The sequence below is a fragment of the Trachurus japonicus genome, chromosome 20 (genome assembly GCF_045865225.1).
Source record: "Trachurus japonicus isolate A0001 chromosome 20, Traja_1.0".
NCBI classification, from domain to species: Eukaryota; Metazoa; Chordata; class Actinopteri; order Carangiformes; family Carangidae; genus Trachurus; species Trachurus japonicus.
Genome location: NC_140926.1, coordinates 23,454,330 through 23,471,252, shown reverse-complemented (window position 1 = coordinate 23,471,252; position 16,923 = coordinate 23,454,330). Strand labels below are relative to the sequence as shown.

At 44.3% G+C, this 16,923-nt stretch overlaps 1 protein-coding gene across 16 annotated transcripts in view; it reads right to left on the bottom strand.

Moving 5' to 3' along the window:
* The window catches only part of tnikb (TRAF2 and NCK interacting kinase b), a 69,286-nt gene that overhangs the window by 5,036 nt on the left and 47,327 nt on the right, over window positions 1–16,923 (bottom strand). For 10 of the 16 annotated variants that reach the window (XM_085763547.1, XM_085763549.1, XM_085763554.1 and 7 more), the window contains 10 exons: window positions 15,442–15,623; window positions 14,310–14,424; window positions 13,059–13,205; window positions 10,736–10,853; window positions 9,366–9,542; window positions 9,131–9,274; window positions 7,595–7,729; window positions 7,020–7,120; window positions 6,726–6,875; window positions 3,308–3,467 (listed from right to left, as the gene is read on the bottom strand). In XM_085763547.1, coding sequence (XP_085619673.1) covers window positions 3,308–3,467; window positions 6,726–6,875; window positions 7,020–7,120; window positions 7,595–7,729; window positions 9,131–9,274; window positions 9,366–9,542; window positions 10,736–10,853; window positions 13,059–13,205; window positions 14,310–14,424; window positions 15,442–15,623 — 1,429 coding nt within the window. The remainder of the gene's footprint in view (window positions 1–3,307; window positions 3,468–6,725; window positions 6,876–7,019; window positions 7,121–7,594; window positions 7,730–9,130; window positions 9,275–9,365; window positions 9,543–10,735; window positions 10,854–13,058; window positions 13,206–14,309; window positions 14,425–15,441; window positions 15,624–16,923) is intronic. The other 6 variants (XM_085763550.1, XM_085763553.1, XM_085763558.1 and 3 more) reach the window with 2 other exon arrangements.

Sequence of the window (16,923 nt, the reverse complement as noted above, 5' to 3'; positions counted from 1 at the left end):
GTCAAAGCAACAGGTAATGCACTGGCTGAGGCTGGTGGTCCGGCCTGTACAGGTGAGCTGCAGCGCTACAGTTGCTGTGTCTGTGACTGGGAGGCTGCAGCAGCTTAAAGGTGGTGGATTATCTCTGGCAGCGTCTCAGCACAGAGAAGACAAACAGATCAGAGAGCAGAGGCTGCCACCTGCTGAGAATACAACCAGGATCAGGTCTTAGCTTTGTTTAGGAAGTGGAATGAACTGTTCATTTTGTTGCAGAGGGAGGCCATCACTTGTTTGGCACTCGACTGATCGCACTTTGCTGCACTGTGCAATGTCAAACCTGCAGAATCGATCGACAGAGAGGACGGGGCGACAACATCCTCTGTTACACAAATAAAGCCTGTACTTGCATTACAGGAGGAAACACTCAACACTTGAATGCAGCACAGATTCAGTTATTAACAGCAGCTCTGATGTGACGGCCTCCTCCTGCTTGCTCCAGGTCAGTATAGACTTCATTTTGCAGCTGCCTCTGCTCTGGCTGGTCTGCTTGCACATCTAGTTTTTTTTTTTGTTGCTTTTTGGGAAAGAAAAAAGAAGCTGATCCCACCTGCCGAGGACTGGATCGACCAGCAGTGTCATTACAGCGCGTGTGCAGAATGAGAAGCGCTACGATGCAGGGGTTTTTCTTTGCGTTTTTGTCGGGGAGCTGGGGGAATGGGGGAATGGGGGGATGGGGTGGGGGGGGCCGAGGCCGGGCTTGGCTGTGAGAAACTCTGGTCTGACAGTAAAATACAAACAAGACATGTTAACAAGAGATGATGTCCACACGCCAAACACAACACGTAAGCGCCGGTGCTTTGAGGACGGAGACACAGTCAGTCAATCATACAAGTTTAATCAATCAGGATACTGTACACTGACATCTGAGAATCAGAGTGTGAGGGCCCGATGGAAAAAAACACACAGAGGCTCCGACTGACTCGGATCATAAGATCCAAGATCCATCCTTGATGTGCTCGGCTCCGCTCAACTCAGCCGTGTCCCGTTTCCCCTTCATGTGCTCTGATGAATAATAGATCGATTTAGATGCACTGCGCTGCGCTGTGATCTAACGCAGAGCTTTCATCTCACTTTTTCGGAGCTGCTGACAAACACTTTGTTTGGTTTGAGTTATTCTGGAGCACACGCAATCAAGGATGAAAAGAAGAATGGATAGGAAAAGTCCCACAGGAAAGATTTCACCGGTAACACTCGCACAGAACGAGAGGACAACACGCAACACAAACAACACACAAGCATTTCCCCCGACACGTAGAAGAGTGTGTTAAGAGATACTGTGTGTGGAAAAGTGTCCAGAGTCAGTTTATGTGTGTGTAGGAGTGGGGGTGCAGAGGTAATGCTCTGTGGGACATGTTGTCCACTCACAAACTCATGCATTAGATGAATGTCCAACACTTGACGTTAAAGGGATACGCTGAGTTTTTGGGTCGTCACACCGCTGATCAACTTATCTGTTAAGTGATGAGAATCTAGACAAGGAATCCTTTCTGAGCCTCTGGTGGATCCTTCTGGTCTGGTGCTGCTGTGTTAGTAATGCTTCAATAACCCAAAGTAGACAACAGTCAGAGTGGGTGTTTTTTTTTTTATTGTATAACATTGATTTTATGAGACATCAGATCGACTCTGGCTGGTTGAGAGTTGTGTCTGTAAGCAAGAGGGTTGTTGTCCTGGCTGCCAGGAGGTCACATCACCACCACAACATCACATCCAGACAAGAGTCAGAGTGATGCAGCAACAAAGGTGCTGGCTTCACACCAACTAAACCATCCAGTCATGTCTCAGTGGTTTTACACCGTTTGATACAGATTCTACATGATTTCCCACTGCAGACAGAAGTCCCTAAAGGCACCTTCATTACTGAGGTGATGATTAACAAACCTATCCTGACATCATGTATTTAAGTGTCAACTTTTGCATGATCAAAAGTCAATAAAGAATCAAGCTGAAGCAAAAAGATAGTTGTTGAAGGGGATTTAACCCTGACTGGCTGCAGTGATGATGATGATTTTCACCCTGACATAGAGCATCTGTCCTGTCTGTTAATACAGACACTTGTATGTAGAAAGTGTGACATTCAAAAAACAAAACATAAGGATTATATTTTCTCTTATCCTGTGGATTCTGTCGTTTGTTATTGTTAAAGGGATAGTTCAACACTTTGGCAAATTCGCCTACTGCCATAATCCCTATAGTCATAGCAGTAGGTTCATTACCTTTAATTATCAGTGCATGTTGTTTTGAGATCTGCGGGGCAGAGACGTGAGCTGCTCAGTGAACACAATGGAAGTGAATGGTACAGGTCTCCTGTCCCTCATCAAACTCATCAAATACACAATCCAACAACTCCAAAGCACTCTAGTGGACAAGTTGTGACCTGCACATTCACCACGCTATGAAATAATCATGTAACATTATGAGACAGAGTTGTTTTTGAGGCAAATGCAAAGCTGGAACTACATTCCAGACATGGAGTGATTTCAAAAGCGCAAGTAGTTCTGACTATTTGCTTCATGTGTTGTAATGTTACATAATTATACATGATTCTTTCATAGCGTGGTGAATGTGCAGGTCACAACTTGTCCACAAGAGCGTGTTGGAGTTGTTGGATTGTGTATTTGATGAGTTTGGTGAGGGTCAGGGGACCTGTACCATTCACCTCCATTGTGTTCACTGAGCAGCTCACGTCTCTGCCCTGTGGATTTCAAAACAACATGCACCGATAATTAAAGGTAATGAACTTACTGCTATGACTATAGCGATTATGATGATAGGCCAATTTGCCAAAATGTTGAACTATTCCTTTAAGGTTATGTGTTAATAAGGCTGTACCACCTCCACTGGTCACTTCTTCCTCCCATTTTCACAGAGCTTTGAATCACTCACTTAAGAAAATGAAGGCAAAAGCAGGAACATCATGTTGATGTGATGCAACACTGTCTCTGAACGTGTTGGCGTGACACAGTGAAGGGAATTAATCAGTGACAAGTCTCTACTGAATGTTCTCATCATTTAGGATAAAGTTGAGCAGTCGGTTATTAAATATCCCAAAAACCTGTTGTATTCCTTTAAGCCGTCATGGAAACAAGTGAGTCTAGAGTCTTTCTTCTTGTTTAGAGGTGTAACTGAAGGCAGGAGGAGAGAGAGGAGTGTAGCTTTGAACGGAGAAGGGGTGTGGTAAATAGTGAGGGTGAAAAGATGATCTGCTGAGACCGCCTACAGAGGTCAGAGGTCAGGGGTCAGGGAGAAGCGAGCTAATTGGTTGACGTACCGACGGAGGTGGGCATCTCGCCCCACTGCAGCACCACGTCTTTGGTGATGCGTCCGTAGGTGTTGACGTAGACGCCCTCGTCCTCGTAGCACAGCAGCATCTCCATGCCATCCGTCTTGGGCAGCACCACAATGGCGTGCGGGGTCACCTGACCCTGAATCTGCCGGGGCGACACACGGGAGGGGGGGTTGTTGGAGGGGGGTGGGGGCGGGGGGGTTAGGAGCTGGGGGACCCACCCCTTAACCCTTCCTCCCCCACCCCCGAGAGACAAGAAACTGCTGCAACAATAGAGTCTCCCGCTCCCTCAGCCACGCAATCGCCATGGAAACAGACATGAGCACAGCATGATTCATGGTTTGCCGAAAGCAATGCGAGGCAGATGCTGTGGTTACCGTCTCCTGCTCTCGTCCATCTCTGACTGTAACCAGACCAGGGTTAGAGGAGGACACACGTTCTCCCAGTCCATCACTCATTCATCACTCTCTCCTTCATTCACTCACTTTCACCTCAGTTACTCCTTCAGCTCATTCATCCACTCATGAGGCTGGCAGTGTGTAGCATGACATTATATTCAGTTATCATCTACTTCACATTATAGATACCTTATAGAACAAATCTCCTTGTTGTTTACAACTACTTCCGGGTAGAAAACCAGCATGAGAACAATAGTGACGGACGAGAGTTTCACTACATATATCTCATTTTTCATGTCACTATATCGCCGTTTAGGCTAATCTGATGTCTGTAAAGTCTATAACCAATGATTGGACAAACATTACTATTTATGTGTGCATGTTTTTGTCATGGTTATCATAGATTAGCTGGGCTAGCTATCTGTTTAACTTTAATAACTCAGTGACTCAATAAACGGTCCATGAAAAAATATTTCTTCTTAGTTCTTAGTATCTTAGTTACAACATGACTGAGCTAACTGGAGTAGTTTCATGTCGTATCCGACAACGGGAGGGTTTTAACAGCTGACGTCCTGATGTTAGCTTAGCTACCGCCATTAGCTTAGCTGCTGTTAGCTGTCCCTGTCAGCTGAGCCACTGATGTTTTCTAGACACTGCGATTCCCCCAAACTGAATAAATACCACACATAGCAACACAAAACACACACAGAGAAGTAGTAATGTTTCTGCAATCATTTCAGATTTGTCTAAACGGTGATAGGGCGTGAAATGCATATAGCTAAACTCTCGTTCTTCAAAGTACGTGCTGGTTTTCTACCCGGAAGTAGTTGTAAACAACAAGGCAATTCGGTCTATACAAGAGACAGATAACTTTATACAGTGTGTATAATACTTTTACACCTCCATGATGGAGGGTAATGTGTGCTGCTTGTATTCCTCTGGGGGTCTGAAAACACCCCCCCCCCTCCCTGCAGTGGGATTGGTTCTGAGGCCTAACGGGCACAAATAAACCCACCACACCACCAAGCCCTCTCTGCATTTGGTGTTTTCCAGGCTTCACTTTGTGGGGGGGTTGAGCCTCATAAGGATCAAACTCACAACCTCAAATCTTCCAGTCTTCTGTCACTGAGGTATGTGGTTGAACAAACAAGCCTTGTTTCCAGGGGCCTTTGAATATTTACACTAGGAATTAGTTTTCAAAGTTCACCTCAGACCTCAGGACTCCAGAACAGTCGTCCTATTCCCTCGTCCCCCCAGATGTTTGCACACGGACCTTGAGGGATTCTGAATCATCATTCCTCTGGACTGAAACTCAGCAACCAAGTTGCCTGAAGATCGAACCTACAACCTCATAACCTTTCTACCACAGTATGACTTTAGATAACGTTTGATGTCATGGGTTTGATCGTTATGATGCTCACTCAGTCTTGAAGTCTTGACAAGAGTCAAAAGTGCATCTTGTCGAATAGCTCAAGTTGTTAAAGGACCACTCCTCTGTTTTCAAGTGTTGGGACACAGATATTGGTTAAGTGTCTTTCTACAGCTAGTTTGTGGTGGGTTAGGGTCAGGGTGTGTTTGGGGTTTTAGCTTCAATGCTTGCAGGGCTCCAGACCTTTTCACCAGTTACACAGTGTGACAAACTTTCTCACTGTTCACACCAGAAAATGATGAAGTGAAGCAGCAGGATGGGAAAAAAACATACAATAACAGAGACATGGATATTTCTCACTTTGGCCCGATGCTCCGTAAAGCCCACTGAATGATTCCACTCTGGGTCAAATGATGCTATGTGTGCCATTAGTGACTGTATAGCCTGATATGACGTCATTACAAGGGCGGAGGTCTCCTGACTGTCCCAGTTGGAGGTCGATCTGACCATTCTCCCCCTGACAGGAGGAGGGGCGGGGTCAGACTGTCAGTCATCCACTTTAGCTTAAATTGCATTAACTTGAAGTTGTCTGGTCCACTCTGCTCACACTACACACACAGTGTAATAACACTGCCTTCATACAACCAGCACGGGGACAGAGTGAGCTCAGTGTGTCTGTCTGGCTGCACCTGCATCCCGGTGAACATGTAGGGATCAGATCGACCAGTGAAGGACTGAAACTGTCAACTACAACACAGTCGCTTACAGGCGAGAAACTAAAACAGCCTGATGAATAATGATCATAGATTCACATGAATGCAACCAGGTGGAACTTAAACGGGCACATAAAGTAACACAAAAATAACGTCATGCGATCATTCTGGTTGCAGTCTGGAGCCCTGCCTTAGTGAATCTTTAAATCTAAGAGCTTGATGAAAGATTTAAAGGGATAGTTCAACATTTTGGAAAACTGGCCCATTGCCATAATCCCTTTAGTCTTAGGAGTAGGTTCATTACCTTTAATTGTCGGTGCAAGATGTTTTTAGAACTGCTATGAGATAATAACGGAATGTTACCAGACAGAGTTGTTTTCGAGGCAAATGCAGAGACTGCTTGCCGAAAAACTGCCCCCGAAAGAAACGCGCATCAGCGCTTTTCCATGAATTTACCTCGAAAACAACTCTGTTCCATTATTATCTCATAGCGTGGTGAATGTGCAGGTCACAACTTGTCCACCAGAGCGTTTTGGAGTTGTTGGATGGTGTATTTTTCGAGATTGATGAGGGAAACCAGGAAATTCCATGAGACTCCATAGCTTAGCTCTGAGCAGCTCACGGCTCTGCTCTGCCGTTCTAAAAACAGCTTGCACCGACAATTAAAGGTAATGAACCTACTGCTAAGACTGTAGGGAATATGGCAATGGGCCAATTTGCCAAAATGTTGAACTATCCCTTTAAAGACTCTTAGAAAAGTCAAATGAGCCGGTGTGTGAGAGGACGGCTTGACTGTAAACGCCAGTGGTGCCGTGTATATTACAGAATCATCTTCTTTTTTTGTCCCTGCAGCTTCAGGACGGTGATCCTGATCCAGTGTGACGGTGCGGTGGGAGGTAGGGATGAACCAGTGTGACTCTTACATGTGAGGGGATGTAGATGTCGTAGGGGTTGCCCGAGTCCACGTCGATGACATGGAAGCCCACGCTGGAGCCGTAGATGACCTTTAGCCTCTGTCCCTCCTCCACGGTCAGGTCAACCAGCATGGGGCGGTGCTGCAGGTCGGTGAAGGACTGATGGAGAGAGAGAGAGGCAGGGATTGGTCAACATCTGAGGCACAGGAAATGCTCAGCTTCTGCTTGTTAGGTCAAAAACGTTTTCTTATTCGCCTTAACAGGAACTCCAACACATGGAGCTCGCGCTAACACATCACTCACCTTGAAAGCCATGAACTTGTGGTATGGTTTGGGCGCCCAGGCGTAGATCTCCACCGAGTTCTTCAGGGCAATCACCAAGAATTTAATCCTCTCATACTTCACTGCAGGACGGAGCACAGTCACAACCATCAGAGTGTGTTTTAAAAAAGCATGTATGTTCACCGGTTGCTTTGGAAACCTGTGAATATCTTAGGCTACGTTTACACGGAAATGATCTGAACAGAAAACACAAAAGTGGCGTTGCGTTCTCACTTTTTATTCCGCGTTTAGACAAGCGTTTTTTGGGGGAAATCTGTGTGCATATGGTGACGCAAAAAGTTTGTGGAACCCGACATGTTTGTCACGTTACGGCGCCACACACGCTCCACACAGGCCTGGAGTATGTACTACAGTGTTTTCAGTCGTTTTCAGAGGAGCTGTGTGTACGCAGAGAAAGATCGTTCTGGGTGAAGCTCCGTTTTCTGGTGGATAAGGCCTTAACGAGCCTGTAGTTAGTCAATCAGCTGAGAGTAGAGCAAGGCTTAAACACACAAATTTAAGAATGCCCAGACCAACACATGAATGAGTTTTCTCACCGACTTTGTAGTGCACACAGCCCTCCAGTTCTCCGACAGTGATCCACCCCTGTTTCTTCTCCACTTCAGGGTCGTTGTGTAATATCCTGTTCCTGAGCCAGGACAGGTAGTAAACACGCAGCTTGTTCTTCTTCCCTGGTTTAACAAAGAAAACAGTTCTCAGAGATACTATGTGTTTCTGTGAAGGTTTTAAGTTTCACCTTTTCTTCCACAGCCTCATTTCATTTCATTAAAGGTACATTGTGTAGGAATTCCTCCCATCTAGTGTTGCGGTTGTATATCACAAGCAACTCAATCGTATTTTTCATGTTGCATTCACGTGAAATTGGGCAGACGGCAGACGGACGACAGCCGCTGCACGTAACGGCATAAACAAGCCTCTATGTAAACAAGTGGTCCGTCAGCACGAGGCAAAACAATACACGTGACAATATGTTGTTATGGCGATGTCGTATTGTGTACCTGACCCACGTTTTACCGGCTTTCTCTGGACTTCTGTGACTAAAATGATATCTGGTTTGTTACTGACGGCCATCTGCCCGACTGCAGGTGAATGCAGCATCAGTGTAACAAAATAATCGATTTTCGTGAATAGATAACAGGAGAAATTACACAATGTCCCTTTAAGCCTGATCTGATCAGTGAAGGCAGCACAAAGACAGAAGCCAAACTTTGCAAAAAATAGAAACATCTTCGTCATGTTCGGCATCTTGTTTTGTTTTCTATTTGTACTTCAAACCAGTGGGAGGCACGAGTTTGAGAGACAGTTAACCACAGGGAAACAGGAAAGACTGAGGAGAAAAACAATTAGAAAGTCTCAAATGAAACATCAACAAAAACACTTCAGGAAAACTGAGGATTTCAATCTAGTGCTGAACAAACGGCAAAGAGCCAGAAAAATGAAGACAGTTTACAACATAATGATGAAAAAAGAGACGGCTTGTTAAACCTGCAGGTCAGAACACAGTGACCTTTATGAAAAAAGATTTCCCCAGCAAATAAGTTCTTCTTTGTGTCACTACATAACAAAATAAGCTCAATTATGCCCTAACTATCTCTATGCAGCATTCAGCTGTACCTTTCATTAACTTGGAGCCATCAGGACCTGCTGCCAGTGTACCACAGAGAAAATAAAAAGATGAATGGCTACATTCAACTGTTTGAGAATCATGGTGGACATTTTCAGGTCTCTACTGTGAAGACGCTGATCGTGCTGCACTTGTTTGTTCCCACGAAAAGTGACAAAAATTACAAAAAAAAACCAGCCCAGGGGGAAACTCTGTCCCTTGCTCTTCTCTCACCTCCACACAGCTGACCAATCATGGTGTGAAGTGGGAGTGAAATCTGTTCAAATGTTAAAACTCAAAAAAAAAAAACTGTTGGATGCAGCCTCCTGATCTGATGTTGTTGATGTCCTGTTTTCTGACAGGAAACCAACTCTCAGAATTCATTTCAACCTCAGCAACGTGACCATTACGGATACTTTGCAGTTGAATTGCTGCTGCAGGTTGTCGGGTTTGAAGAGGTTGGACCGACCTGAGATGGTGACCAGGACGTTGAGTCCCTCCAGGACGTCCATCTGTTGGAAGCGCCGTCGGTTGATCAGGTTGTAAACTTTGCCCTGGCCGCTTCGGTCCAGCAGCATCAGGCCGTTCTCTGTCCCCACCAGCAGGTTCACTCCTGCACACACACACGTTTGGTTATTGCTGCCCGTGTGTTGGTGCATGACTAATGTGAATGTGGTGAAGCTGTTGTTCTGAGACCGTCTCACCCCAGAGCGCTGCGCAGAGGATCTCGGAGTTGAAGCGTTTCTTGTACTTGCGGATCTCGGGCGTGTCGCTGTGCGGCCTGATGTTGGTGGGGTTGACGTTGACCACCGAGATCTTCCTGGCCTCGTTGAGCCGCGCCTGCTCCTGCTCCGCCTTCAGCAGCTCGTCAGCAAACAGCGCTGCAACGGAAAACACAGTGACGCAGCTCGTCGTCAGCTGGCTGATCTGACTCACCGTTTCTCAGCGTTATGAGAGCGTTTCCTTTGTTGTCATGGATGACCTCATTTCTAACTGAATCACAACCACTAAGTTGATGTTATAGTGTGAAAGTAAAATTAAAAACATCAAAGACCCTTTCAAATGATCAAATGATAGATGTACTGTGATGCTGTGATAAATGATTTGATGTTTTTTTTTAAATTTAAATAAAATAGAAGTTACATAAAAGCTTTTACCATCATCATGAAAACTTTGGTAACACTTTATTTGACGCCTATCTCTACAACGCATGATAACCATACTTATAATGAGTTACAATGCAGTTATAGCACTGTATAACTATAGTTATAAACACTCATAAATGATCATAATGCTTTATAACAATAATCATAACACACTATAAAGCATTTTATCAAGACTTATAAGGTCAGGTATTATAATACGTTAAATGTTAGTAACTCACTGACAATGCCTACATCGATAATGCATTATAAATATAGTTAGAATTGGCTTATAAATGTGTGTAACACTTGTATCATGTTGTAACATGTGTATCATTATAAACACGCATGAATTATCATAAAGCTTTATAATAATACAATACAATACAAATATTGTTTTTGTTATAAAGCATTATGATAATTTATGACTGTTTATAACTATAGTTATCCAGTGCTATAACTGCATCGTAACTCATTATAAGTATGGTTATAATGCGTTATAGAGATAGGCGTCAAATAAAGTGGTACCAAAACTTTTTTTTTATAGAGATTTCAATACAATGGTTACAAAACTTGTTTGTTTGTGACTTGTTCTTTTTCTGAACCTTAAAGGAGCCATACCATGCCCTGTTTCCACAAGTTAAAATAGTTCCCTGGTGTCTTTAAGGGAACATTTTGTAAAACCACATGGATTTCAACCTAAGGAGCCTGAAAATTACAGATTTTTTGTCAATTCTCACATTTTGGGGGCCAGAAGTCAAGACAAACACCCAGATATATGTTAAAGAGCCTTCAAAAAGTGATATTTCCATAATATGTCCCCTTTAAATCTGTTTGGGTTCAGCAGGATGCTGTTTCTCTTATTTCCCACACTGGTGACAGTCTGATGATGGTACCAGCTCGGTGAGGCCTCTTTCAGACAGAGAACGTACCTGAGGCAGAGCTTTTGTCATCATCATCATCATCATCAGTAGGGGACGTCCCGTAGACCCTCGGATCAACAAATGGTGTGAAGGAAGACTTGGAGCCTCCGCTGCTGCCCATCCCATACTGCAGGCCACAGAAACACAGGCTCAGTCACATGTTGTCTCACTGTCTGTTAGTTTTGGGAACTGAATGAAACAGGTAACTGTCAAAATAAAGGAAAGACATCGACATCGTTTGTTGGCCTGTCCCTTGTGTTGTAATGGTAAAGCAGCAATAGGTCCAGGGATAAGTCCACTTCTTATAGAATCTCAACTACACCTGCAGTGTCTCCTTTATTTAGTCAGCTACGTGTATCATGAGCTGAGGAACAGGGAGGAGGATACGTTCTGGATCAGAGGCTGGAAAACTGAGAGAGGGGGAGGGAGAAAGAGTGGGGGTCAGACAAGTGGAGCGGGGAGGGAAGAAATCCAGTTTGTTCCATCTGTGGGGAAAACACAGGAGCCAAAGTGGAGCTGATCTAAATAGGACAGGTCAGGAAATTAACGGTGCCGCATGTTGTCATGTTTGATTCTCATACTTCAAGACTCATTTCCTATGAATCCTTTTTCTCTCGTGGTGCAAAGACATAAAATAAGATGAAGCTGGGCCGAGCAGCCAAACGACTGATTGTTTGATAAGGTGAAACGTCTTCATGCCATTATTAATGGCTTGAGCCTTGTGTTTAAATGGAACTATGCTGCGTCAGATTAGATCTTCAGAGGGAACCAGCAGCACAGTGCTGACTGTTGACACAAACACAACAGCAATGAGTTTGTTCTCTCAGTGCTTCATGCAGCTCCAGTGGTGCATTCATGTGCATTTCTACATTCTATGATCTACCTCTGTAATGAAGCCTCTCAGCTTGTGGGAATCACTACTAGCTGGGTTTACATGGAGCCAAATATTCCAATTAGAAATTTAGATGTCCAAACCAAATGAAAACGGTCCATAAACCACTCAATTTGCCAATCAGAATAAACAAGCCCAAACAGAAGGAAATTTCACTCGGTTTCAGAGAGATTTTCTTAAAGGTCCAGTGTGTAAAACGGGGGTAAAACCATGATATCCAGCGTTCAGATTCTGGTTTGCAGCGCTCACAAAAAAACTTGTTTATCACGACAGGGAGTATTTCAGGAGCATGGAGCGATGAGATGAAGATCTACATCATTTTACGATATAGTATGCATATTCTTCTTCGTTGGTTTATTCATGTACACGGAACTCGCGAAACATGCTCTCTGTTTGGGCTGCCGTACAAACATGGCGGCGCAAGATGGCGACACTCTCTAAAGCAAGACCCTTGTTATATGTACATATAAGAAGAATTATAAGGCGACAAAAACCAAACAGATTTTATTTTATAGTGATTATACACTTATACAGCCCAGACTCGACACCACCCACTAACTAAATTCATGCAAAACCGCTGATGCACGTTCCTGTCGGAGGCAGTTTTCCGGCAAGCAGTCTCTATATTTGCCTCTAAAACAACTCTGTCTCGTAACATTCTGTTATTATCTCATAGCGTGGTGAATGTACAGGTCACAACTTGTCCACCAGAGCGTTGTGGAGTTGTTGGATTGTGTATTTGATGAGTTTGATGAGGGAAACCAAGAATCCCATTAGCCTCCTCGCTGCTCTGCTCCGCCGTTCTAAAAACAGCTTGCACCGACAAGTAAAGGTAACGAACCTACTGCTATGACTATAGGGATTATGGCAATGGGCCGATTTGCCAAAATGTTGAACACTCAGCACATGCCACATGGCTGCAAAACTTCTGTTCTGAATAAAAGCAGTGGTACATGTTAACACCAGATCGGATTAGATCATATTAAACTGTTACCCAACAGTCTCATTCAGAATGAATTCAATCAGAAAGAGGAAGAAGAGTCCATGTAAACCCATTAGTCTCTATTAGTTACAAGGTGAAGCAGTTACTGGAAACACCTGCTACTCCCTGTTCATCTGAACCAGAAGCAGTGATTTACTGCATCATGTGTTTGATTCCCAGCAGCACCTGACTCTAGACCAGTTCAACCTCCCTGGTGTCTGATGGCTGCCGGTAGTTTCCCACCAACCAGCTGGTGACAGGGTTGTGGGCAGGTGACGGGGTGAACGGGGTAACAGGGTGAACAGGTGACAGGGTGGCGGTCTGTCGGGAGCAGGTGTAGGTGGGGTGGGGGGGCAGGGGCAGGGGCAGGGGCAGGGGCAGGGGCAGGGGCAGGGGCAGGGGGCAGGGGGCAGGGGGCGGGGTTTGGGGGCCGATATTTGGGGTGCCACTCCACCTACTTGGACCCCAGAGGCGTCGCCAGGGGAGACCAGGGGGGAGGTGCTTTGTTGCACCAAATCGGGGAGATTGGCGTTGCCAGGGAACAGATTAGTGTTGCCGAGGAAACCGTTGCTGGCGGTAGAGCTCCGCCTCCGTTCCCCGTGCTTCTGGAAAAAGAGAGAGAGGAGGTGGGGGGGGGGGGCTACTGTGTGGCGAGGCTGTGATTGACAGGTCAGGGAGGAGCCGGACCCCGCTGTGTGCAGGTGTGTTTGTTTCTGTGTTGGTGCTGGAGGGGGCGGGTGGGCACTCAACACAGAGGCTTTCAGCAGAGGAAAGTACACACGTTGTCTTGAGTGTTTCATACAGTAGTCTGCACACACACACACACACACACACACACACACACACACACACACACACACACACACACACACACACACACACACACACACACACACACACACACACACACACACACACACACACACACACACACACAGGCTGCTGAGACCAACATGTCTCCTGTCGGGCCAGCGGGGGGGCTCCTGGAAATCAATGCTTCCTGTGGATTTTTCGGTATTTCGGGCTTTTGATTGTTTACTTGCTGACATAATGATGATGAACACATGAACACACATTGAGCTAAAACTCTCACTCCATTAATCACTGAAGTCCACAACAGAGAATCAACTCATTAATGAACTTTGAGTCTGTTTGATAAACAAAAATGTAAAAAACCAGCTGCTACCAGAAAAAATAATGACTGTAAATGAAATCTGTTTGAGGTTCTTATAGCTCACAGGCTTAACAGGGACGAACACTGTCAGTATTTGTATTACTAACCAATAAATTATTAATTGATCAATGAATAAAATAAACAGCGATTGATAAAATAATAATTTACCATATTTTACAATAATACAGAATCAATTAAACTAAATCCCTGACATCAACCAAATGTATTTAATTAACACATTGTGAATCTCTCACTGACCTAGATTATGTTCTCACCAAACACACACACACACACACACACACACACACACACACACACACACACACACACCACACACACACACACACACACACACACACACACACACACACACACACACACACACACACACACACACACACACACACACACACACACACAGCAGAACAACAGCAGTCAGGCGTGTAGAGCTGGTGAATGAGTCTGTTGGTTTCTGCAGAGTCAGCCGGGTTACATGTCAAACCCCCAGGTCAAAGGTCAGAGTGAGACGTCTTACCTCGCGCATCATCAGGGTGCCGTCCTGGGAGCTGTTTCCATACGCGTCACCGTGGGCGTCGTTATGTCCTCCCATCATGCCAAACGGCTCGTTGGCACCCTGACTTGCAGCTGGCCTGGAACACACATGTGAACATTTTTCTCTTGTTTAGACTAATAATCTTTAACATTTTCATACAAAATGCTCTTTTTCATTCAACTATTATTCATTAGTTTATGTGCAAACCGATTCTATGGGTTTTGTTCAACACACAAAATAAACTTTAAAGCTTAGTGCTGCTTGATTATGGCAAAAATCATCATCACAATTATTCTGATCAATACTGATATCAGAATTATATTTCACACAGTTACTTGTTGACTTTAAACACTGTGTTGTGTCTCTGTAGTTTCCATTATACACAGTATAAGTTAAAGTTATCTGGGTGTGGGACAGCAGCCAAACAGGACATGGTCTCTCCTGACTTTATACAGAACCAGCAGCTCCTACATAGAGATGTTATTTTGTGAGAGAAAAAAAATAATAACAGAATTCCCATGCTCCTTTACTTTTTATTTTGTACTATGCGGTTCCCATTTAAAGGGATACTTCAACATTTTGGCAAATTGGGCCATTGCCATAATCCCTATAGTTTTAGCAGTAGGTTCGTTACCTTTAATTGTCAGTGCAAGCTATTTTTAGAACGGCGGAGCAGAGCCGTGAGCTACTCAGAGCTACGCTACGGAGGCTAATGGGATTTCTTGGTTTCCCTCATCAAACTCATCAAATCCAACACAAGCGTGGTGAATGTGCAGGTCACCAGAGCGTTTTGGAGTTGTTGGATTGTGTATTTGATGAGTTTGATGAGGGAAACCAAGAAATCCCATTAGCCTCCGTAGCGTAGCTCTGAGCAGCTCGCGGCTCTGCTTATGACAATGGGAATGGGAATTTACACACCCAGAACAGCCAGATAATCGTTTTCCTCATTAACCCATGTGGGTATAATGTAGTTATGTAGTGTGTGTGTGTGGTTAAAAATCAGCCTTGTTTCAACTGTGACCTTGTCCAACAGTGATGTCACAGGATCCTTCTAAGTCCCTGTCATAACATTAGTCCTGTCCACACTGATGTGATCTGTGTGGATAACACTCACATGATGCGTGGTATATCGCTGACAGCCACTGATCCGTCGTTGGCCCCGCCCTCTCCCTCCTCATCCTCGCTGCTGTGGGACTCCTCGCTGGATGACGAGTAGTCTGTCACTTTGACGGGCGGGCGGCTGGTCTCCTCCCCCTGTCGCAGCTCTCTCAGCTCTTTGGCCAGAGCCGTCAGGTCCTGCAGGACAGGACACCAAACACACCGTCAACTAACTCTGCTGTTTCCGTGGTGATGCTCAGGGCTGGGTGGGAGGGGTCTCAGCTCCTTCTTTAGTGTTTCAGCTGCATTCATGCAAAAAATACTTTTTTGTGAGTAGGTTTTGTATTATTCTGTCATTTACCTTTACCACTTATGATTCATATCTGGAGGGTAAATCCATTCATCTGCTGATTATCTTTCCCCATTAATTGAATAATCATACACTGATTGTTTGACGTACATACATACAACAGTAGAAAATGTTCATTAATTTCTTAAAAGCCAAACTTGTGTCATCAAGTGTTTTGTTTCATCCAAAACCAAAAGATAATCATCTCAATATGGTTTTTAAACAATAAAAGCAGCCAATTCAAACATTAAAACAAGACAATGTTTTGACTTTGAACAATAAACTGATAATCAAAATATCTGCTGACTGATTTCCGATGCCTTTGCTGTTCTACGTTATTAATTGCTGTTTATTCCATAAATATGTCACAGTCAGTGTGTGTGAGCTGTGGAGCGGTTCGGTCAGAGTGTGTGTCACGATGGGAGCTCAACTCTCTGGTGAGAAGTCGGACTGGCATTTCATTAAATTTGAGATCGATATCATACGGCACACAAAGTGTTTCATTAGCTCAAAGTGTTGATTATGAGAAAGTAATTTACTGGTGGGAGCAATTTACATTTTAAGTGACATTCTGGCGTTGGGCTGAGGCGTTCCCACACGGCTGGGAACCGTGAAACCTCCTTCAGCCACATTCAGAGGTCACAGGAAGCTGCATCCAGACATTAACCAGCGCCATCTGGACGCACCAACCTGCCGTCTGATTCAGACTGCACGGACGGAGCCAAGTCAACCTGAGACTGTACATGTGTGTGATCTCTATGAGACATTTTAAATGTGTGGTTGAATGGTAAATCAGGATGCAGACGAACATGCTTTTGGGAACACTGTAGATCTGCTTCTTGGTATTTTTAGTTTTGTGTTTAATATGTGTTTTTGCTTTCATTGTGTTTCACTGTGTTTTAGGTGCATGTTTTTTAGTGTATATGTAAATGGCTGTAATTTTTTCCATTCGTTGTGCTCCAGCTGTCTAGGCCAGGACACTCTTATGTAATAGATTTTAATTCTCAATGAGTCATTTTCCTGGTTAAAAAAAGAAGGTTAAAATCACATTTAACCTTCTATTGTAAATGTCATTTGAAACAGGACCATAACTAATAAATCATTCATCTGCAGCTATATTTCTTGAATTGAGTCTTTTTAGGTGAATTA